Raw genomic sequence first — 25,033 nt, 5'->3', positions numbered from 1 at the left:
TTTTCATCTTACACTGTTGTGACAGCTCTGTAACAGCATTATCTGAATTGAGGTTTGTCCTCCAAGGTTTTCAAAAAAGTGAATTGACATGCTCATTAAAAATATTAAATGAATGAATGGAGGAGATTTCCATGTTTTTTCTTCTGCACTCAAGTCAGTGTGTCTGTCAATGACTCACAATATCATTCAGTCATTGTGGCGGGGGACACACAGATGACCCTCTGTGCCTTGGTCAGTCACACAGATCTTCACTGTGTGCATGCTCTGTGTGGATGTGAGTCTTCATGAGGAGGGGGAGGGATGACATTTGTATTTACGTTGTTTTCTGAACGGTCTGCATTCAATTATAGTCTATACACTGCAAGACTATCATATAACAATACACCCCATTGCAGGTCAGTGGGTTTAAAGTTAAAGGGATTAACTAGTTTGCCCAAGTTGTGTGTTTTTTCATATAAAAATGAGAGAGGAAGTCAGGATGAGTTGTCTTTTGAATTTATGCTTATTGGACAAGACATTGAAATTAGCCTCATATGTCCTGCTACTGTACACTCAAACAATCAGAAATTCACTTTAGCTTGGAAATAATACCTGTTAATTTGTAGGCCTCGGCCACAGAAACCTTCCCCAGGGACTGGGAACATTTGGAGGTCCCTGTGGTACAGACATAGAGACCAGGGTACAAATTAAGTGTTTTTCCACTGTAGGAACTGAGAGCTAGCATGAGGTGGTATGCTCATTTACAGAAACAGCCCCTAAATTGGCCCCTCTTCCAATCTTTGTTGAATTGCTTTTTCATGTGAGGACCAGGACCATGAAATGCTACTTAAACACAGCTTTGTTGTAGAGTGTGTTCTAAAGTTCAAGAAAAATCAAGCACAAACTGGCACCAGTGAACTGATTTAATTACAAAGAAGAACCCACGGTGACAAAACGAGAACAGCTACATACAGGAAGAAACTCTGATAAGACTGTAACCATGACAACTGCAGGATGCCAACCAGAGTCCAACGATAAAGAGAGTTATGACCAGACGGCAGAGCAAAAACTGCCATATTTTTTCTTTTCTTTCCTGTGGATGTCTGTATCAAGGCAAACAGCGATCAGTAAGTTTTAAAGCTAACATGGCTACCTGTGAAAACATGAATGTCAGTCACCACGGTTACAACAGAGGCCATTTTGTCTTTCTTTTCAACAATTATAATTTAAATGTGACTGACAGCAAAAAAAGAAGAGAAAAAAATACAAACAAAAACAAACCTTACACAAATATATAAAAATATGCCATTAGATTCATATCAACAATTGAGGACTGTGGGTGCACTATTTACAGAACAAAAGGCAATATGTACCAATATTTACAACAATAAAGACTTATGGGCATGAGGAGGTTATGCACAGGCTGCACACAGTTACAGTGATGATGCGATGGTAATAATGAATTATTAGAACGTGCGTTATTCTATCACTTCTGTTCAGAATCACTTCATATTTTGTAGTTCACTCTGTTCAAAACCTAAATTGCACCTAAAAATGTGAATATTTAATCATTTATTGTTGTGTGACAACTGAGGAAATACACGGAAAAGTCTTAAGGCAAATGAAAATCAGCTGTATTGAAAGTGACTGAACTCAGAAGCATCAAAAAAAAGTGACTGAACTCAGAAGCATAAAAAAAATCAATTTTTGTATTTGTTACTTAAAAGACTGAAAACACAGTAAATATTCAGTGAAACAGGGACCCACTATCCAAGGCTGCTAAACTCCCTGTTACTAAATGATGCCTGAAAAACACAAGCAGCCACAAGCAGTGGCAGCAAAGCAATGGTTTTCACTGTTCATAAATTTAGGGAGCTTCAGCATTTTACATGAACAGGTTTGCGGCTCTTTGTCTAATTTTGCTGTATCTGCTAGCTTAGCATTACAGGAAAAAGTCTGAGGACATCAACTTATTCAGTTGTCTGCCTGAGTGGTCCAAAAAGCCACATCTTTGGTCACAGAAACCGAAAGAAGCTCCTATAAGTGAATAGCAAAGCCTTCACACTTTTACCCTTACAGAGGCTGATCACTAGCTAGTTAGTTGCTATCACAACAACTAAGTTAATCCTCTTAGCAGGGGAGAGAACCGCATGTAAATACATTAGGAAGTGGGAAAGCTGAGGTGGAGTTCCCAGATGGCTGCTGTGAGAAGTGATGAGGTTTTCTGGGCTTCTTGGAGGGATCAAAGACAATCACTGCTTAACCCCAAAGTCTGAGGCCAAGTCGTATATGCATCTGTGTGTGTGCGTAATGGCTTAACATTTAGCCTTCTGAAGGCACGTGCAGTTGCTCAGCATTTGTCCTTCTGCCACACTGTATCCCACTACATCCATCTAACTAAACAAAAATCTGTTTGTGTGTGGATGTGACAACAAATCTGAATTTCTTGCAAGAAAAATGCACAGTGGAACTTAAAAAAAGTACAAAGTTTAAGCAAACTTTTGGCACCAAACTAGGCTGTGTGTTCTCTGCTGCTTTCAGATATGTGAAGTGAATCTTGGAATTGATTTGACAGCTGGATCTGTTTGCAGCTTGGGATGACAACAAAATTCCTTCAGGCCCCCTTGTCCTGTCCTACATTTAGGGAGTCACACAACACCAAAACAAGAACCCTGCAGTGTGTATCGTATCAAACCACAAGTGAACCCTTATCCTTGTACACCCCCCATCCCTACCCCAATGTGCACGTCTGTGTCAAAACACATTCATCTATTCTGGTAATCAAGCCTCCTTGTTCTTCAGTTCAACAAGAAAAAAAGTGAAAGCTACATCTTCTATAAATTAAGTGCTGTAAAAGAAGGCTCTAAAATCCAAACCATAAATACTGTACATAACTACCTTTCTTTACTACCACAGCCTTTGAGGAGTCCCCGTCCCTCGTGACAGAACAAACTGAATGGCAGAAGAAATCTTTCCAGATCCCTTAATGTCAGAAACACATAACGAGGCTTTGGCATAGTCATGTTAAGGAGGAATATCTCCAATGCACTTCTTATTTTCAACCAATAGTGGGCTTCATCTGTCATCCTAAGCTGGCAGCACAAATCAAATAAGAACAGATATGTGAATATCTGCAGAAAACACATACCATGGCCACATATTGCACTCACTCACTCTCCCCCTACAGGAGAAAAAATGTTAGCTGTGTCAACCCGACTGTTTAGCCAATTAGTTTAAGGCCCAAATGCAAACCAGATAATTATGTTTTGTCTGACGTTACGATGAAGCGCTGATGAAGTGGATGTTCAAGTCCTGGAAACAAATGATCTTTAAAGGACAAGTACATGCGATGTTTCACTCATGTTAAAGTTTACTTAAATGTCCTCTTTTAGCTCCCCTTGCAGTCCACTCCTGAACAAATGTCCCTCTGACAATGCTGTGTATTCCCTTCTCCGTCTTTTCTCCAGAAAAATAAAAGAAATACACACGCACAGACATGCACACCATCAGAAAACATTAACAGTGATCATATTCATTAAGTCCAGGAGAGAGTTGACAGCCATAGTATGCACATAGACACTGGTAGACCGAGCAGAAGACCAGAACAACACCAAAATGTCAGGACAGGGGTTTGTGTGCTGGTCTTTAGCTGTAGAGGGAGACCAGCATTCATTGTCTCAGACCCTCCAAAGCAAAAGATGGTTGGTACTGTCATCCCGACCCACTGTTTCACTACTATTGGTCAGTCTGAAGTCCTCATAGCCATCGCCACCAGAAATGACTAGGTGGTTGGTTTTTGGAGGGATGTGGGCAGAGGCTCGCCGACGCGCAGAGTCACGTCTTTGGAGGGTTCCGTCCAACGTGCTGCTGCTGCTCTGGGACTGATTGCCTAGAAGACACAGACGTATGAAATGTGAGAATAACATTCATATTTCTGTTGCACACCCAGCTTCGGTTTCACCATCAGCAACACTGATGGGCATTAAAAACATAAATAGTTGACCTGTGGAGTCAGGTGTTGCAGCAGGGAAGTTCATGTCAAATCCTTCTGGTATTTCGATTGATGTCAGGAACCGAACGTGGCCTGTGTGTCCGTGAGCTGAGCCCATTGGAACCAGGGGGCACTTCAGTGTACCAGCTCCAGTCCCTGAGCTCACTGCTGGGATCACTAGTGTGAGCACCACTCCTGCAGAGGACATTAAGCATATTTACAGACCTTTAAAATGCTGTCCATATATGAAACCAAACTGTAAACACTTTAATGATCAGAGTAATGTTTCTTCAGATGTCTCTGAGCTTTTACCAGCACTGGTGCCGATCCATAGCAGATCCTTACAGGCTAGCAGGGCTGTTATTCTCAGACAGGCAGCTTTGTGCTGTCTGATGATCGCATCAGCACCTGAACAGGCACAAACGGGATCAAATTTCAAAGTGGAAAAATAAAGACAGCGGGTTTATGCTGATATGTTCTCATATTCCCTCTGCGTGTTTACCTGCGAGCATCTTGTGCACAGCAGGCGCCACATCCACCTCTGTTAGGCTCTCCCAGGACTGAGCGTGGTACAGTCTGACCTGAGCACTGCCCTGCAATGCCAACCACACACCCTGGCCGTATGCCACCATACACGTCACACAGCGACTGCTGTCAGTGCCCACCTGGAACCAGTGCTGGCAGGAAGAAAAGAAGGGTGAGAAACCAATGTAAGCACACCATCAATCAATCCTTCAAATCTGCTTTTTTACCAACTCACCTCTTGTACCAGTGTAGTCGTGTTGATAATAAGAACTCTGTTCTGTGAGCCACACCACAGCTTCCCTCCAACAGGAACCATTTTGGTGACGGGGCTACTGGGTGTGCCCAGAACTAACGTCTGAGATGACTGAGGGTCCCAGAAACTGCCTGTAGAATGAGATGTACAGAAGAAGTGAAACAGATTTTATTTGCTTTTCTCAATAAAAATTGAATGCATCGAATCATCAACATGTCAAATTATGACAAAGTAGGTGTCAAACACACATTTACTCCAATACTGTCCACAGTTTATCTTACCAGCTTCTCTCTGATAGACGATCACCTCTCCATTTGCTAAGGACACAAACACTTTGTTGTCCAAATACCTGAAGAAGAGAATTGTACAAATAGACAAAGAAAAATATGTTGTGAAACAATATGTGGTAGATTTTTACTGTTTTATAAGCTTTGTTTTCAAAGACACAGCAGACTTACAGTATACAGAGGATGGAGGCTGAGTGCTGCATCTTCATGCTGTTTTTTCGATTGCGGATGTTGTCGGAGGACTGGTACACATGGATGCTAACAGAAACAGCAAACAAAAGCAGTTACAATGTAGAATTAGAAAAAAAAATTGTGGTTGTTATGGCACACAACACACCATCCATCCTCTGTGCCCAGCCACACCGAGCTCTGGTAAGCTTCCGGGTCTATGCTGAGAAGGTCTTCCAGACTAGCTCGTGTGAAAGACCCCCGAGATGACCGCCGCATAGCACGACCGTCCATTGGGCTTTCTGTATGGGTACGGCTTCCTCCACCAACCCCTAACACTCCTTGAGCTCCATAAGAGCTAGTCACTGGGAACTCCTGCTCCTCCTCACTGCTGGTGGTCTCTGTTGCCATATCTTTAGACCCTGGACCCTCGTCATCTTTTGGGGGGAGATGAAACAGAGTGTGAGAGACCCAAAAATACGGTAAAAATGTGAAAGTGTGTGTTTATACGCACTGCCATAGCTGGATGAAATGGTGGAGTGGCTCGCCTGACTCTGCAGAGTGGAGGAAGGACTGGGTGAATCTTCATCATCGGTGTCATCGCTATCAAATGGAACGAGCTCCGCCCCAGGACCTGGAAACAATGATCAATCAATGAAAAATGTAAAGGCCTGATGACACTTCATCTGTAGTGTAGAAACTAACCTGTAGGTTGCTCCGTCAGGTCTAAGGTTGTCTGTGAGATAGATATATGGAGCTGCTGCTGGGCGTGACCAGGACCTCCAGGGCCGAGGACAGGCTCTGATCCACGGTCCCTGACAGGTCAGGAGGTTAATGGCAGAAAACACAAATGAAGTCAGGAATAAAGTCAAAGAACCACTTATGAACAAATCAAAGTGAGGTGTTATAAATACAGAGCAGTAAGGGTACACACTGCTATAAACCAACAGCAGCTTCAAGGCTTTGCAAATAACCCAGACCTATATTAAGATCTCTACATCTCTGTATTTGTGTGCATTTGTGTGTACTGACCTTCCTTTAAGTCCTGGCACTGCAGCAATGCATATGATCCTGGCTGAGCAGACAGCAATGCAGGCCTCCACAGTGGGCTCATCTTTTATGTTCAACAGACAAACCTGCAGAGGAAACATCAATGTGTCAGTCAAACAGCCTGAAATATCAAAACCATAAGATTTAAGAAAGATATTTCTTCACCTGTCCCACATATCCATCACTGTTACACACCCACACCTCACAGCCGCTGTCAGGGCAGCTGTGGCTGGGAGAGGCACACGAAAACTGATGACAACAAAACAACACATGAGTTGGGGGTACCGGTACTTGTGCAAAATGTGTAAACTAAAATAGACAAGATTTTGACCACACAGCTTGAATCCTGACCTGCATTCCACTTCGAGTCTTCATAATAGGGATGGCTTTTAGGAACTCAGGGTTCCACTGGTCCTTATTCATAGCTAAACACACATGACACATGCATTTTTACCAATGTATAAATCACAGCTTTCTGCTGCTACAAAACAATCTCGTCAGAGTAACAAAAAAAAAACTTAAATTAAGTTCAGTTAAGACTGACCTAGCTTCTTCTTGGCGTCCTCAAAAGCCTGCTCAAAGCTGGAACGAGCATCTGGTGAGCTAAACTCAAAGATGAAGCTGCTTTCAGCCGAGGCTGTGGTGAACTCCAGCTTTGTGGGCAGAAAGGTCATACTGAAAGCCAACGACTGTTTCTCTGACAGCTCCCTGTGCACTGACGCCATCAGGTCCTTTATCACGTCGTCCAGAGACTGAGTAAGAGAAAAAAAGACAGTGAAAAAGAAATTCTAAACAATGGGATGGTTAACAATAACAATAAGATACATGTTGTTTGTTAAGTCCAAGTACCTGGTGTGGGAAACTGAGGGTCTCAGACAGCTTGCTGATCTGGCCTAGTGTGCTGAGGTCCTCGTCTAATCGGCTAATCATCTTTTGGATGCTCTCCTTATTTGTGGTCTGAGTGGAGCCTGGCACAGGAAGAATAAGCAGCCTGCTATTAGTGGACTACAGGGTTAAAAATCTGGAGACTAACCAATTTAATAAGCATCTTTTGTACTGATTTCTTATGTCATACAGAAATTTGACAGAAACTCTTTCAGTTTTGAATGAACGAATTGAAGAAAATGCTTACTTTTCACCACCTCCACCTCCTCCAGTGGGAGTTTCCACAGAAACTTGTATTTGCTGGAAGTATCGATCACACTCGCAGCAGAGTACCTGAGAGAGAAACACATGCAATTTTATCTGTTTTCCAGCAGGGGGCAGTGTGAGTGTATCTGCATGTGTTTCACATACAGGCTCATTGAGCTGCGTCTTAATGAGCCAGACTTCCTCTTTAGAGTGGTGCAGATGATCAGATCACTGAAAAGGAAGAGAGAACGGTCTTTCTTTCCTCCCACTGACTTCTGCAGAGAGGGAGATAACAGGATTTTAGAATTTTATAGTTTCCCTGACATGGCAGCAACAGTATGAGCATTTCAAAGAAAGAATGTCTTACTGCCTCCATGACCATCTCCTGTCTCAAGAACTTCCTCTGGGGATTCAGGATCTGTAACAAACACACACATACAGAGAAGAGATCATTTCATAGCAGAAAGATAACTGAAAATGCCCACCATCTCTCCCCAAATCTGTCTATACATCAGTTAAATTTTCTAATCCAAAAACCCCAAAATCTATGCTGAGAAATGATGAATAGCCAGGGGTTTACATGTTGATTTTGAGTCGTAGACAAAGAGTTCAAGTTGCACAGACACGTAAAGTACAGTACTCACATGTTCAACTCCCTCTATGTGTGCCTCGATCTCCTGGATGACCCTGGCTTCCCTCTCCGCCTCTTCAGCAGAGCGTCGTCCCTTATTGATCTTCTCCGCAAGGCGTTTGATGTCCCTCTGGGCGTCCAGTAAGTACGTGTGGTCTGGGTGATCCTCTGAAGTGTGCTTGAGCAAATCCTACAGCAAACAAAGCATTCATCTTCCATTACATGCTCCTTATGTCACTAAAGAGCTTACAGTGTGTGGAAAAAAAGCTACCTTAACCAGCAGCTCATATCGAGGAATCCTCTGCACCGGTTTGATCATCAGATCGCCCAGAGCCTGCTTCTCCTTGTTCTCACGCATGTTTTGCTGTGAAATGAGAAATATCAGAATTAGAAGCTTTTATTGTCATTGTAAGATGGCACACAACAAAATTAGTGAAGGTGCTCAGTTGATACATTTACACAAGACACAACACAATGATTTAAAAATACAATAAAGAAACATTTAAAACAAAAAAACGAAAAACATGTGTAAGAAACTGATGCTGCGCTTAAAATCTCCACCACAAGATGGTGCAGTGGCTCCACAGTGAAGCTCTACAGTTTGTAAACTCAGGTTATCCAGTTCAATTACTCTGCAAAGGTCAGCAAATGTGGAATTGGATCTTGATGGCATTTGTAAACAGGCTGCTGCCATTTGCCTTTATATGTTTAAAATATATTGTCAAGTATTGTGTGGAGAAATCATGTTTTTGGACCTCGCAAGGGACTGACCATGAGGTAAAGTGAAGCCCACTTATGTGCACACACTCACCTCCAGGAACTTGTGAAACGCTGGCTTGGCCTCCTTGGCAATCCTTACTGCGTCTTTGGCATTGAGAAAGTTGTCGATATACGCTGAGTACATGTTAGCTAGAGCCTCTTTGGAGAACTAGAGAAAGGAAGAGGACATACAGTATGTGTACACTTTGAGATTTTTTATTTCAAATGTTTTTTATTGTATTTTTCATAAGAAAACACATTATAAAAATAGCTGACCACAGCAGCACAAACTTCAAGTCTTTGTATTTTTTCTTTTTCTTCTTATAACACAAATTCAACCTCTCTTGTTCAGCCGGTGAATCAGCCTGACCTGCTTTTACACGACTGATGGAAAACCCCTGAACAGAAACAGGAGGCACACTGCTGTGCCTTATTCAACACCACTGTGCCCCTGATGAAATAAGTGGAACCTCTTCTGTACCCTTGTTCCCCTCATCCATCTCCCAGCATCCTCTGTGCTCCATTCTCTACAGTATGAATGCTAAGAACTGATGCCCGAGCAATATGCAAGGACTAATCAGGAAGAAGAGGAATGTGGAAATTAACGTTCTTTTCCAGCAAATCTTAACCAAATACAGTGTTTGATTGACATTTAACTGTGACTCAGATGGTGTCAGTGATTGTAATCGTAAATTGGAGGAGTACAGAGAGGCTTTAGAGGGAAACACCAAGAAAAAATAATGCTATTTTAAATGTTCAAAAAAAGGCCTGAATCCTTTATTCAAAACAGCTACTGGACATCCATCAGTGTGTTTATAGTTAGATTTTACAGTTTTTAGACTTTATTGGTTTATTTAAGTTTCTTTTAAAGGTTTATTTCCTGTGTTCTTCAGTGTTGGATGAATAAATACGTTCTATGGCTTTATGGACAGACCTAATGAACTTTGAACTGTTCTCTCTCATGACAAATGCCACATGATTTCTGTATAAGAAATACATAACAATAACAACATAAGTCCTGGAATTAATATTACTAACAACTATTATTATTATATCAATTTCCCCTGCAGGATCAATAAAGTCAGTCAGTCAGTCTGCCTGTCTGTCTGTACTACTTTTCCTGAAAAGAGACTGGGGTAGGATAGGACAATCCTTCACAAATAATACAACTTATACATAACATACTTTAAGAGGCAAACTCTGAAGAATAAAAGTCAAAGTACAATAAAGATTACAGATATCCTGCTCAGTCATATCTGTAAAAAATCAGTCTTTAAGTACTGACACAGCATACATTTAGTCAAATTATACTTAAGTGTTACTGCTGTGTATGAATGAAATCTGTTACCAACACAGTGGCGGACCCAGACATGACTGAGTCAAGCGCCTGGCAGCAAAAACAAAAAGATTGTGCCCCGTGTGAGGCTCGAACTCACGACCTTCAGATTATGAGACTGACGCGCTGCCTACTGCGCCAACGAGGCCTGAGAGCGCTGCGCTCGCTGCAGTTTTACGTGCTGCAGCAGGACAAAGGGAGGGGGAGGGGAGCAACTCAGCATGCTGCGCCTTCAACAGCACAGGAAGGAACATGCTGCTTTCACATTTAACAGCTTTTCCAGTCTTCCTTCTTCGTTTTTACATTTCATCTTTACAGTAAAACACTCCAAAAGGAGCTGTGAATAAATAAATGAATGAGTTTACTGATGTAACATAGTTCCTTGGTTTGTGCTTTCTTGTATTTTCTGTATCGCTCATTCAATAATAACAGTGTAAATCTAGAGGAAACACTCTTCCTTTAGTAATGAGTTTCTGTTTTTTTGTTTTTTGTTTTTTTGTTCACTTCACTCTCAAAGACTAGAATCTGACATTTAGCCTATTGCTGATGCTTTGGGGCACTTCTGTTTTTTTAAGTCATGGGGTCATGGGAACTTTTGAATGGGTCACTGAGCAGTCACTGGAAACATAAAAATTAAACTAGAGCTGCCAACTATAGACCACCCTTCAATAAGGATCTGCCCCGCTGTCAATGGTGCTTTTTAAGTTTGTTTATTCATGTCGACAGTGAAATTAGTTTTATGTCTGTAAGTGTGCTTCACATTTTAAAATTATTGTATATACAGTTATTTTTTACAAACAAAACTTCAATTTCCAATGTCTTTCTCAAGAGGGGATTACTGCTGTCTGGCAGAGGTTAACCATCTCTCACTGTCAGCCCAGATTCAACGTACAGAAGCTAACGATGCTAACATGTGCAGGACAGATTCCCATAGAACAAAGAACAAAGTCAGTATCTCCGCTTACCGATTGGATGAGGAGGTGTCCAACCGTCTGCCTGTCATGCCATTGGCTGACGCAGGTAGAAATCTGCTCCAGGAAGTGTTCGTGGTGCTCTAGAATCTCAGGGATCTGGTAGAACATCTCATCCACCAACAAAGGATCCACTATAGAGCCACCGTCTGGCTGTTTGAGAGGACGCATGTAGCCCTGAGGGGACACAACATTAGCATTTTAAATCTTTTAAATATGCACGAACGATACATGTCTGTCCTGATCAGATGGCGGTATAATAATTGCTAAAACTAAAGGATCATAACATGTGCCAAATATCTGCATCTTTAAAATAAACACTATATATCTTGTTGTTCAACCTGTTATAATTTTCTATTGTGTGTATGCCAGTGTGTGAGTTTTATAAAAAAAGCGATGGGAGCAGGTGGTCCTGTGTTTTCAGGGAAAAAGAAGGGGTAAGGTTTTCTTTTTCCTATAACAGCTCCCTCTGCACAGCAGGGCTACAAAAATGTTGCTATTATTAGAAAGTACCTTTTACAACTGTGTGTGTGTCCCTCTATTTTGACATTTGTCAAATTCCTGACTGTGTGTGTTTTGCATACACAGCTGTTACAGATGTGATGGTAAGTTATTAGTTTGTGTGTGATACAGCAGCAGACTGTGCTGTTACACAGGAAGTGCTAACATGTGGTTCAACTGTTAAGGCATGTAAGCAGCTGTTAATAGACATAACAATGTCAAGGTACCATTTTACTGTGGTACTTTGTTTCATATGTTAATGTGTTTTATGATGCAAAACTGATATATAAAAAGCTTTTATTTCAAATGCTTCACCATAAATACACTACAATTTTTGTGGTGCACCATCATTTGTACTGAAACAGCAAAGAGCATGTGATTATTCTCTTTTTGTTAAACATAAAAACAGTCGGTACTTTAGTCTGTTCACTCTAATAAAATAACAGACTGCAGTGATCACAACCGACTTTTATTCTGCCTAAAAATCATGTCCCTCTTTTCACGTCAACAAACATTTTAATTCACTAACCCTTACTATTCTGATGACTTTGATTAAGTGATGCAAGCTTTATATTTAAATCACTCTCTACAGGTGCACAAAATATGACAGCAAATCAAAGAAAATTGTTTACATACATAGTATGTAATCAATAGATCACTCAATTATTATGATGGGCTAGGGGACAGATTATATGTAATATTTATTCATATATTAATTTGAAAGCTTAAAATCAATAATCAATCAATCACTATCAATGTATGTGCATACACGTGTCTGCATGTGTATGCACGTCAGGTCAGAACTCCGCCTCCTCCATTCTCTTTACTCCTCTGGCTATCTATGGGTGTCATCTGATTGGCTAAACGGTGTGCATGCATGGCCCATGTGTCCAGGGCTGCAACTGATTGGCCAAATGTTAGCATGAAAGTGGAAGCATGGCGCACGTAAACAAAACTCAATATTGCTTAAAGCCTGCAGTATCTCCCATTGTGTTAACCCCAAAGAAAAACAAAAGCGGATTAAACCGAACAGATGGGACACTGTTGCTTCCATGAACGAGTCTTCAATGCAACCTTCTTTTCTCAAAAGAAAAATAAAATAATAATAAAGCATTTTTCCCACAGTAAAAGAGAATTCATTTTTTCTCGAAATAACAGAATTTAAATAAATAAATAACTAAATGTAGCCACCTAACATGCGACAGCGCATAGAGACCTGATGCACTGCCCACACTTACCTGGTGAAGGTCACGCAAACGTTTCTATAATGTTACTCGTTTTATGTATTTATGCCCCACATCACCAAAGCAAATTCCTAGTAATGTGAGACCCTATAACTTACATGGCAGTAAGCACACACACACTTGTTTGATTCAACGGCAACATTTCATAGCATTACAGCCATTAAGCTAGCGAGCTAGCTTGCGAGCAACGAGCAGACAAGTTCTCGGCAGTGATAGCTAACCAAATTTAACTAAATTAATAAATTCAACACTAAGAATAAGTGACGTAACGTTGAGCTGTCCCTGATATGCTAATTTGTTAACAAAGACGACAGGTAACGAGCTTATATATGTTAACACCACCAGTATACGTCAATGTCAAACCAAGCTAGCCTGTTGCTAGCTATCGCTAACGCGAGCTAGCTTGTTTCTGTATGTTTCCCCATAAAGCCATCTAACGTTATATTTCAGTTCACGTTCACATTTTATATGGAATTACTACACGCCGTAACACTGTGTGTGCATTACTGTACAGTGTTAGATACTGTGGCGCAGTTTCTTTATCTTACCGTTAATAGAACATCCTGGAGCTCCTACAGCTAGGTTGCAGTGTAGTTGAAAATGGCGATGGCCAACAGTAAACTTGGTGACCCCTCCCCCTTCCTCCCAATTTTTAACCCAATTTTTGTTCAAAGTAATCCAACCAATGACTGTGCAGCCTTAAACCAGCTGGGTTACGAAAATAAAACAGCAATTTAAATGGATATAACTTTTTTTTAATCACAAAAACATGATTATGCATGAGTAAGACGGATGTTTCCCTTGACTTTTCTACCTTTAATACTACAAGAATACATACAAGTACATGGTACTTTTTGTAGATCAGATTACTCTAATCGGTAATCTACAGATGTAAGACACTAAAATATAACTGACAGTTCAATACAAAAATTGAAAATGGATTAGTACAGCTTTACTATGCATTCAGTCCAATACTCTGCTCCTGCATAAAGATTTATTACAAAAACTGAATACGCAGATTAGAGGCAGATTTCAGTTTTTGTGTGTGTGAGAGTGTGTGGGGGGGCTGCTGTATGCCGAGCCATCTCAGCTGAACCACATCTGACACCCTCTCTCAAGGATCTGCACTTTCACAGCAGTCACCGTGGTAACACTTTCCCAGTGTCGTCATGGGAACACAGCCCAGGATTATTCACTTTGTAGCCACACACACACACACACACACACACACACACACAGGCAGTGTGCATGTGGGCTGTGCATGTGCAGACATAAACACATACAGATTTTAGCAAAAAAAGCACACAAACACACACAATACCTGCCCACACACACTGAGCAGTGACAGGTTATACAAGAGGACAATCACAAGTAGCAAATGTGTGTGTGAATGTGTGTATGTGTGATAGAGAGAGAGGGATGTTGCTCAGATATGGGGTAAAGGTTAGTTATTCATGCAGCGGTAGGTAGAGTATAGGAGAGTGTGTGTGTGTGTGTGTGTGTGGGCACATAATGCTGATGACAGTCAGACATGATGGGGTTAGCAGATTAGCCAGACAGGATGAATGACAATAAGTGGGTTACATAACACCACTGTTACCTATATTTAATATTCATGTCCTTTAGTGTGTTACAGGAGTGTGTGTGTGTGTGTGTGTGTGTGTGTGTGTGTGTGTGTGTGTGTGTGTGTGTGTGTGTGTGTCATTTATAAGATATCTTAGCAGGTATTTGATTATCTGTGAGGTTGTGGGAGGTGTTACCTGAATCAGAGTGCGCAGAGACTCCACATATGACTGCTCTGTGTCTAGGAGGGTCATCATCACATGTTTCCTCATGTCCTGTGGGAGGGGAGGAGAGTAAGAAGAAACATGTCATCCCTCATCATCATCATCATCATCCACGATATAGACTTCACGGTTTTATGATAACTTCATAAACATACATTAGGATTCTAAACCACACAAAGACTGACATTCACTCACACCATGTAGATGTTTTCATGCAAATAAAGATAATAAACAAACCAATAACCCAGAATTCAAAAGGGGAAGATGAGGTCTCAGCGGATGTTTGTACTGACAAAAACTCAGGCTGAACTGTACAAGTTAGTGAGCGGAGACTATCCCCCTTATGACATCACAAGGAGCTGCAGCTGAATTACAAGTTACAAGAAAGATGGAAAACACATAAATTTAATGTGAGCAGAGAACACCCCGTCGTTTCAGAGAAAAACAACTTGTCTTGTGCTGTATGTCAGACATTCTTTTATAAAGACTCCCAGGTCAGAGTGACAGTATTATATAAAGCAACACTGGTCAGACCTGCATTATACAGCCTCGCTTTTTAACACAGCTGGCTCTGAGGTGAGTCCTGTCGAGCACTGGTTTGGCTTTTTTATTTTGACAGAGGTGAAAATATCTTTTAATTTTATTGACATTGAAGCAGCAGGCTCCCCCGCTGTCAGAACAACAAACCATTATGAGACAGTGCAAAGGATGGAGTGTGAGCAAACAGGAGAAATATGACGTGTGTGATGTGTGTTTTCTTTGGCACTAAACCCCTCAGAGGGTCTTTGTACTTCAGATTCATGCTTCTTTCTTTTCTGCACAGTGCTGAATTACAGCGAGTTCGACTCACTTAAACAAACTTCTAATAGATAATTTACTTCCAATAGATATAACTGTACATCTCAAAAGTCAGTGTGCGATATAAACAGTAATATCCAGCGAGCAAACACAGACCAAGCAACAGCAGATAACACACACACATGGGACGGGAATAGAGGTCACCGTGGCCAGGAAGTCCACACAAGCAAACCGTGACTCAGCTGTTAACTTAAAAGATGACTCATGATCTGTGGATACAAGTGAATGATCTGCCCCAACACACCCACACAGTAGAAGCTAACAGCAAGGATAGAAAGGAGGTTCATATTTATATTGCAGCATCACATTTTTCACCATCCTTTCTCCAAAAATGTGCCTGTGCCTTGAAAAAAAAGTCCATGAAATCCATCCTTCTTCTACTGATCTTAGTGTGGTCAAGGATTTGTGCTACTGTCAAGAAATGTGTGTGTGTATGAGTGTGTGTGACACAGAGCGAGAAAGATGTGGGAGAAGGAGGAGTATAAAGATCCTGGAAAAAATCAGACAGATCAGATCCTCAGAGGTCTCAGGAGAGATTTCCAAAATATTCTGGCACCCAGCATGACTTATAAATATCAGATGGGGCCATAGGCAGAACCCTGTGGTGCAGATACAGCATCACACACACACAAAGTGGCCACAAAAATACACAGAGGAGTATTTTCTCTCCTGCTCTGCCCTGCCAGCACAACTTCACCCTATAAATAACATGACAATAACTTCCCAGAAAGGCCATGTTTAGTGTTTGGCATCTGAAGAGATCCCAGGGGCGCTGTGGGGCACCACTTGAGAATGAAAGGTGGTGTGTGTGGATGGAGGAATGTGTATTACTGTGTGTGTGCGAGGAAAAGTGCAAGAAAGAGAAAGTGGTTGTAGGTAGAGGGTATATATATATATATATATATATATATATATATATATATATATATATATATATATATTTTAAATATATATATATATATATATTTTAAATATATATATATATATATATATATATATATATATATTTTAAATATATATATATATATATTTTAAATATATATATATATATATATATATATATATATATATATATATATATATATATATATATATATATATATATATATATATATTTAAAATCATTTAAAATCTGCACACATGTTCCTTTGTGGGATTTAGTCCCAGTTTACTCATCCATGACACACAAACACAGAAACACAATGGAGGGGAGGGAATAACTACAAGGCTAAACAAGGCTAAAGGGGGAAGCACACAATGACACAGTAATCATCCATTATATTCCCTAATTACTCTCTAAGTTGGACCTATTCAAAATATCTTGTGGTTCAGTCTGCACTGTTCACATGCACTGCTGCCAGCTGCAACATGCACCTGATTGAGCACCTGATTTATCTTACGGTGGGTACATATGGGTTCAGTCTGCATCACTCACTCTGTAATTTAGATGTAGTTTAGATAAACTGCTAACCGACTGCAGCTAAGTGTGTTAGCATTGTTAATGTTAGTCACAAGCAGGTCAATAAAATACACCTTTCTTAAACGTCAGCCGTTTATGAATGACACCCTCTGTGCTTTGTGCAGCATTACAGATCTGTGTTGTCATTTTCTCCATTTCAGGCTGTGTGGAAGATAAAATGTCTTGTGACACTTTTATTTTAAGAAGATACACACTGCATTAAAGCTGCTGCTACACTGAGTCGCATTTTACTCTATGTACTTCTGACTATTCTATTCTCTAGCTGCTGAAATTAAGCACAGTACATTTAGCAGAAGCTGGATTTTCCTGGCATCTGCAGCCACAGAGATAGTTTCTGACAGGATTTCCCGACACTGAGCTGCACAAACACACACACACTGCTGCCTCTGCATGAATGTCTCATATGAATTAAACCTCATTTACAGTTATCAAATTAAGAAATGCACATCCACTCTCATGACTGCTTAATTGGAATCAACATCTGAGACTGGCTGCTTGCACACCAGTGCAGGTACCGTAAATAAACACCAGTGAAGTGATTGTATTCTTACAGGAGCTGATAATATTGCTGATGAAAGAAAGACAACTGCAGGGAGAGAAACACGTGCGAGTGTGTGACAATAAAGGAAAAGAATAAGAAGGGAACTTCCCCCAAAAACAGGAATGTTCCTCTCACTCTGTGCCGGTCGTCTTTATTAGATTACACATACACACATCAGAACACAGCGAAATAATGCTAGGAATGCCAGTTTCATTTTGCTAGCCACGTTACCATGGTAACCCCAGCTGAGAGGCTGAATGGTCACAGGACAGGCTGGTCTCGCAGCAAAGCCGACAGTGCTGCAGAATCAGCTCAGAATGTGTGTGTCAACCTTCAAACCGGCAGCTTCAGCCGTATGCAGAGTAATAAAACAACATGACTGTGGTGCTACGACGACACAGGGTGACTCACTGTTTGCTGTCCAGCTCACGGAAAACTGTTTATTCTGTCATGACATAGACAAATCCATAAAAGGATTTATTTACATTCTTCAGGTTAAACTTTGGTCAGTTCTTGAGTTAGCTCTGCTTTGGCAGCTTTTATCATCGTTTCATTCATTAGTGGTGGCAACATTGGTACAGCCCTCTTCCATATTTATACCTAGTCTGTTGAGTGATCACAGTGTTAAGTAGGAAACCTGCAGCCAGAGTCATTAGTAGTGTCAATCTGGTAAGAAGAGACACTTTGAGCAAATAACTGGTTTCACTCGATAGCACTCGATAGCACAAAAATGATCATTTTTGTTCATATAAGTGTGTAAACACTCTCAGAGCAGGCTGGCATGTAAAACCCACAGCTGGTGACATCAACAAAGGCTAAGAGGAGCCAGGAGTTACCAAATGAGTCATCTCAAATCAATGAGTCAAGGTGTGTCAGCACCTGCTGAGATCTAAGACGACACATGATTAAGAATTAATGATCTGCACAAAGCTCAAAGGGGTTACAAAAAAGCCCCAGAGTTCATGAGACCACAGCAGATTTTTAATGCAATATAAATGGAATTAGTTCTGTATCTACTCTACCCAACACAGAGTGATCAATGAGAGCAAATAAAAGGAGTCAAAAGGAGTTTAGAGGTCTTGATTAATCACCTATGATCAGCTATGTGCTGGGAACCTCCCCCCTGTAGAAGCTCTGACAGGGTCATAAATAAAATGCAGGGCGATGCTAAGTCGGAAGCCAGAGGAATACATGACACTGATGATGTGATAAAGATACACTGGTTTGTGAAGTCGGGACATACAGATTTGTTACATCACTATCACAATGTGAGTCCGGTAGGTCCAGACAACACAACACTGCTGATAAGAGACCTTGTAAATGTCTGCCCCACGTGTGGTGAGCACCAAAACTCCAAAAACTGACTCAAGAAACTTCATATCTGCAAGAAAAACCATCAGTGTGCCTGAAGTTTACCAGAGAAGTGTTGATATACTCTAAAATCAATGGCTGTCACAAGCTTTATATCAGATTTAGCCAACACACACACACACAGCTCACAACCACTTGTTGTTTGTCACCGGTCACAACATGAATATCCATCAGAGGAAAATCTGCCCTGACACCTGAACCTGTCAGAAAACACACAGAGCAGAGAGACAAACAGACAAACACTGCGCCCCACCTCAACGTCTGAAGGGTGGAAGCTGCTGTTATCACACAAAGTATGACACACACTGCTGCTGTCTGGTCACTCCTGACATTGCTTGAATTCCTTTATTGTCTTATTTTTAAGAACTTTAAAAAAACATACAGCATCTCAAAAATTTAATGTCTGCCATAAACCCTATGAGTCACCTACTTTTCATAGCTGGAATCTTCATATCACAGCTTCACATTATTTGTAATCGGATAACTCTGATCTTTTAAATAACCCAGATCTGAGGAATGATGCGGCTTTTAGGATTGTTTGTGTAATTTAATCAGGCCAAAACAGCCGAGCTATGATCTGTTCAGAGAGACAAGTCTGTGCATCACAGAGTGCAGACTTCCTTTCACACACACGTTTATAATCTCAGAAATCAACAGTAGTACAGTACAGCATGCGTCCACGTTAAAAGTCTAGACCAGAGAAAATGTTTTTCTTTTCTTTCTTTTATGCTCTTTTGTCTGATTGTGTCTAAGAAACATTGTTGGCTGTGTGTGTAAAAACCTTTGGCATTTAAATAAATCAGAAAAACTGGCTTTTGCACACCTATTTTTAGAGAAAGAAATAACTTCTTTTGACACACTACATCTGTTTTAAAGCTAATTCAGTATCTAAAAGTGGTGTTTGGCCAACAAAGCAGCTAAGTAGCCAATTATTCTTGGTAAGCGGTGCAGCTGAGATCAATTTTGTGCTGTAAGGTCACTTTCTTTCTCTCTCTGTGACCTCGTTTATCCAGCAGGAAAAAGACTTGCACGTGCCGCAGCTGTAAAGATGGAAGCTGTTTATCACAAATAATCAACACACATGGACAACAACATTAGAGCCCTGTTTAGTCCTGTTTGTCTGTCGCTTAGCTGGTGGAAACATAAACAGAAGAATGGGATTTTTACCACCACATTCTTACTGTAGTAAGAGTTCTTCTTCCTATCATATTCCACACACATGTGCACTACAAATCAAATGTGTTGAGGATGAATGACTCCGAGTCGCACACCTCATACTATAAACATTAAAATATTTACTAAAATGACCAACAGGATGTAAGGAAATATCACCAGTACCACTTTGTGCCACAAGATGGGACGGTTAGTAAAGGCAGAATAAGTATGTCCAGAAGAACAATTTAAAAGAAGTGAATTGAGAAGAAAATACAAATTCAGTGTTATTATTCATCATTTTTCATTTAGGTCAACATTACAGGAAAACATTGACTATCAGTGGAGTAAGGTCGGAGCTAAAGTCAGTAAAAGCGTCAGAATCGCGGCCCTTTCCTCGTCTCATTTCCCTCGTCACACCTTTTCACCCTCCTCCCGGGCTGCTGCTGCTGTATCCCCTGGCAACAGCCTGGTGAAAGCAGCAACAGGCAGCCACTTAGACCGAAGAGAAAACATCCTCATCACTTACTGCTTCCTCTGCTCATATATACGCACATCTGTCTGTGAAAAAAAACTAAGATTGATTTTCACATCCCCAACGTGGCAGCCCTGAAAGTGAAATGAGTCTCATCCTTCAGGTCATAAAACTCTGACAGTCACAGTGTAGAGTGTAAGTGTGTGTCTCTGCGCGCTCCATAATTGCCTTTTGGAGGCCATACAGACTGCTCTGACCGACTCCATACTGATCAATATGATCTCTCTCTCTCTAACACACACACATGCACTATTGATCTCGGCTCCTCTATTATCACCTCTTCCTTTCGTCCCCTCTTCAAACTCTTATCGGGCCTCTTCCTCCACAGAACTCCCCACCATCAGAAACATCATGTTATGTTCCTTTACTTCATCAATACACAAAAATCTTCAGTACATTTACAGCTGGAAGATTTTTAAGAAAATCAAAGTCACTGACAAATTTGCCCCTTTAATAATTGTTATTTTCTGATAAGATGAATCTATTTAAAAATAATTACTATTTAAACACTCACAGAATCCTAATTTATGGAGGAGAAAGTGAATTGATAAAAAAAGTAAAATAACTGTAAGCACCGGAAGATCAATATTCATTAAAAATAATAAATATTTAATTAGTTGTTAGCGCCCTAATTTATGCAAGAAAAGATGAATACATTTACAAACAATCCAGCATTAAAGTGCACTAAGTTATGAAGGAAGAGATTGGCAAATTATTCAGCATTAAAGTAGTTGTTAGCACCCTGAGTATAGTTTGTGTTAAATCTTTATTTTCTTTAACTGACGTCAGATCTAGAGACAATTAGTCAAAACGATTGTATTATGAGTTGCTCAGAAAAAGGACTGTAGCTGTGGGCTTTACTTGACCCACACATGCAAATACACTCCAATCCCTGGCTTGGATTAACAGGCTGGGTGTTAAGATCAGCAGAACTACAGCGGCCGTGTTAAAGCTACAATATGTGTGTGTGTGTGTGTGTGTGTGTGTTAACACATGCTAAATAAGTTGACCGTGATGATGACTCGCACGCAGCTTCAAGACATGCCTCAAAGTAAGATTTCGAAATGACCATCAAAAGACTGCACAGTGCAGACGGACAAACAGTGAGACCATAGAGACAGTAGGTGTTGGAGCTAATCATATGATTCACTCAGCTCTAATTCTATTATGGACAAGCATGAGAGAGAGACAGAGAGGCATGTGAAGAAAGGGACAAACAAGGAACAACACACAGAAGAGAAGCAGGATGAAGTGGGTGAAGAAGAAGAGTTAGGATTGAAGAAACATGCTGTTAGGCAGAGGTGATGATGTCTGAGCAAATGTGCAGGAGAGGGGTGACACACACACAAACACACTTTTAAAGATAAAACACTGCTCTACCTCTCCGTTGGGGCTTCCAGCACAAAGTCCATTCCCGTTCAAATTCCCACTGGAGCCGTTGTTGTTTCTGAACTGATCCACTGCATCTCTGTCCACCACTTCTTCACCTCCTCCACCATCACCTCCTCCTCCTCCTTCATCTCCTGTATTCTCTCCACTCTCATTCATTTCCTCCAGAGCGATGCTGAACTGGGCTAGGGTTCGAACCATCTGCAGCATACGGAACCGCCCGTGTGCCCCAACACACACTCACTTTGGCACATAGACACAAACGCGCAACCTGAGAGAGGGGTTTTTCCTATCTGTTTGTTTACTCACACAAACTCGGTCTTCATGTCTGTCGGATGAAAGAAGAACAGACGCACCTGAGGGTTGAGGGAATCACCACCTTTCCTCTTACTCACAACACAAAACCAGCATTTTCTCTCAGCTCTTTCTGCAAAGTCTCAGCTCTTCCATCAATTCGGTCTTCGGTGAATGTCAAAGTGTGCGTCCGTTTTGTAGGAGGTAGGCTTGGCTGACACCGCATGTGTGTCCTGCAGCGCGCACACACTCCAAGTGAAAGGCAAAAAGGAGCACCCATCAGCATGTATGCATGAGAGTCTGATCTGTTTCTACTGCATGGATGATGTAAGCAAGATCTGCTGAGGTGTGTGTGTGTGTGTGTGTGGGGATCATAAGAGAGACAGAAAGTGTGCGTCTGTGTGTGTGTGTGGGTGCGTGTGAGTGTGTCATGGCCCTCCCCCTGGGTGTGTATAATAAGAGACAGCAGGCAGGGCAGACGCTCAGCTCCGCTAAACACCAGCCAGACCTGACCAATCCGCCCATAAATCACTGATTCAAGTATCTGAGAGGATTTGAATCCATTTTTATCACATGTTCACTCATCTAATGTCACACTGTGTTTAATGGCTGCGCTGTCTAAAGTTCCCTTCATAACATTGCTTGATCGAGGAACACAAACATGAATGGGAAAGCTCATTCTGTCTGTTCTGTTTCTATGCAGGGAGACTGAGCCGAGCACTGAGCCGAGCAGCCCACAGATAACCATGACAACAGAAAGCAGGGTGTAATTTTTAAGGACTACAGTTGTGTTTTTGCATTGCCCATTAACTCTACCATAATTGAGACATTTCCCCCTATTCTTTAGCTACAACTATAGAACATAAAAGTATTAGATGAGGTAATAACATCAGTCTGTAAGCAGGCTGAGACCTGGACCTGATCATAACAGCCTACATATAAGTGCCTCAGCGGCATCACTGCTGTGCATAAAAATGACAGAAATCATCTTCAGGGTCCCTGACCTCCCACTGACATGACAGCAGCAAGGGTCAACAAGTCCTCACACAAACATACACCATGTCAACTGTCAGTGACGTCAATGAAAAACACAAACATGATACGTAATAAATGGCTGCAAATGGAGGCGGATACAGACTTTCACCAAAAAGGCTGAGGTTCATCTCACTCTGCCTACAGATTTAAAGTGACTTGATCTGGCTGAGGAAAACACATTTTACCTGGTAAAATTCTCACAACTGTTACAACATGGCAGAGGAAAAACAGTACAAGGTGCCTGTGTGTCTGCAGCGCAAGCCAAGTGCTTCACAGCGTATGAGCTAGGACACAATGTGTTGAATCTAAACTTAGAGGAACAGTAGAAAATGTAAAAATAAGAGCGGATCATAGATAAATTAACAGCATGTAATATGATGTTAACGCACAATATATTTTTATGACTGAGACAAACTTATTTTGTCTTTGTTTTAGTCAGCGACAAACCCAAGCAGATTTCAGGCCTTTTCTCTCCAGCAGAGATCAGATGGTGACAACAGAAAAAGGTCATAAAAGGACATTTAAAGGTCAAGCCCATGGCAGGAAATTGGCCTTTAAGCCTACTTACCATAGAAACAATAAGATGTTTTTTTAAGGTCTGGTGACAGAGATCAGTGATGACAATCTCTGCAAGCATTTCTGCAGTCATGGCAGAAAAGGGTTTTTTTTTCCAAACACACACGACTCAAGGCAACCTTTAACACACAAGTCATCTTAATAATGACTCCAAAATACACTAATAACTTTCCTCTGAGGTCTCATTCTATCTCTCCACTTCTTCCCTTTCAGTCAGATTTGCCTCTAATTTAAAACAGAAGGGAGCCATTTAAGACAAATAATCTAATATTTATGTAACCCTTAGCTACCTACACAAAAGGATCCCTTGCAGGCAGTGACATATCGCACACTGCAGTTTATAACAAATGTTAATCAAATATGACTAATATATATGATGTATTAGAATATACAGCAGTAAGATGCACACACATCCCACTGTACACTGTACAAAGAGCTCAATTTGTTTGAGCTACATGAGAGATCATAAGTCACAATCATCACTTGAACCAGTTACATCAACATCAGCAGCATCTTGTTTCCATAGCAACTCATGAGCCTTCACATCCTCAGCATTTCCTGTTTAGTTTTGAAATAATGTAGTTGCTAGGTAATGAAGGCAGGGGGTTATAAATGTGTGTGTGTGTGTTTCTGCATGTGTGTGTTTCTGCATGTCTGAATGTACACATGCACAAAAAACAGTCTGGGAAAGGAGTCTTCTCCCCTCAAAGAGTTACCAATTTATTTACGGCCTGACCCAGATTTCCAAGTGCTGTGCACTCACACACTGACGCACTGACAGTCAGTGCATCCTTCTTAAGAAACAATGAGTGTGTTTTGATTATTTTCAGGTTCAGATGATGATGAATAGTCAGACTTTCACATGCAGGAACAAATGTGGGCACATTTAACAGCATTTATAAATAAATATGGCAAAGCATCACACCAGCAGATACACATTTGTGGCTGAGCACAACACGTTTATAGCTGTGGTTCAGTCTCATATTTCCTCCCCACCCTACAATGAAATGTGTGTGTGGTTTAATTCTTGCTCAGTCACTATGTCAGTGAGTTTTCATATGTGCTGCTAGATGACAGCTGACGTGACATATGTATCACAGCCTTTGAGCCAATATTGCCCCACAAAGATTGAGTCAGTGTACAGATAAACATGTAGGAGGACTGATGACACCTGTCAGCATACCCACTC

The 25,033-nt window shown here is 41.0% G+C and overlaps 1 protein-coding gene and 1 non-coding gene across 3 annotated transcripts in view; both read right to left on the bottom strand.

Annotated features, from left to right (window-relative positions):
• Positions 1–888: 888 nt before the first annotated feature.
• Positions 889–25,033, bottom strand: part of arhgef17 (Rho guanine nucleotide exchange factor (GEF) 17) — a 49,131-nt gene continuing 24,986 nt past the window's right edge. The window contains exons 2-24 of one of the 2 annotated variants that reach the window (XM_028418813.1): positions 14,587–14,664; positions 11,076–11,258; positions 8,827–8,943; positions 8,287–8,379; positions 8,029–8,205; positions 7,752–7,802; positions 7,550–7,659; positions 7,386–7,471; positions 7,103–7,221; positions 6,798–7,005; positions 6,605–6,678; positions 6,419–6,502; positions 6,236–6,339; positions 5,909–6,018; positions 5,718–5,837; positions 5,373–5,640; positions 5,207–5,293; positions 5,030–5,097; positions 4,731–4,879; positions 4,473–4,647; positions 4,283–4,378; positions 3,983–4,165; positions 889–3,868 (exon numbers count right to left, since the gene is read on the bottom strand). In XM_028418813.1, the coding sequence (XP_028274614.1) occupies positions 3,657–3,868; positions 3,983–4,165; positions 4,283–4,378; positions 4,473–4,647; positions 4,731–4,879; positions 5,030–5,097; positions 5,207–5,293; positions 5,373–5,640; positions 5,718–5,837; positions 5,909–6,018; positions 6,236–6,339; positions 6,419–6,502; positions 6,605–6,678; positions 6,798–7,005; positions 7,103–7,221; positions 7,386–7,471; positions 7,550–7,659; positions 7,752–7,802; positions 8,029–8,205; positions 8,287–8,379; positions 8,827–8,943; positions 11,076–11,258; positions 14,587–14,664 (2,952 nt within the window). In that variant the 3' untranslated portion in view covers positions 889–3,656. The remainder of the gene's footprint in view (positions 3,869–3,982; positions 4,166–4,282; positions 4,379–4,472; positions 4,648–4,730; positions 4,880–5,029; positions 5,098–5,206; positions 5,294–5,372; positions 5,641–5,717; positions 5,838–5,908; positions 6,019–6,235; positions 6,340–6,418; positions 6,503–6,604; positions 6,679–6,797; positions 7,006–7,102; positions 7,222–7,385; positions 7,472–7,549; positions 7,660–7,751; positions 7,803–8,028; positions 8,206–8,286; positions 8,380–8,826; positions 8,944–11,075; positions 11,259–14,586; positions 14,665–25,033) is intronic. The other variant, XM_028418812.1, reaches the window with a different exon arrangement.
• Positions 10,186–10,258, bottom strand: trnam-cau (transfer RNA methionine (anticodon CAU)). The gene has a single exon. It is a non-coding gene; the product is annotated as a tRNA-Met (tRNA).

The sequence above is a fragment of the Parambassis ranga genome, chromosome 13 (genome assembly GCF_900634625.1).
Source record: "Parambassis ranga chromosome 13, fParRan2.1, whole genome shotgun sequence".
Lineage (NCBI taxonomy): Eukaryota > Metazoa > Chordata > Actinopteri > Ambassidae > Parambassis > Parambassis ranga.
Note: the sequence above shows the minus strand (reverse complement) of the source record. Positions and strands in the feature narration are given on the sequence as shown.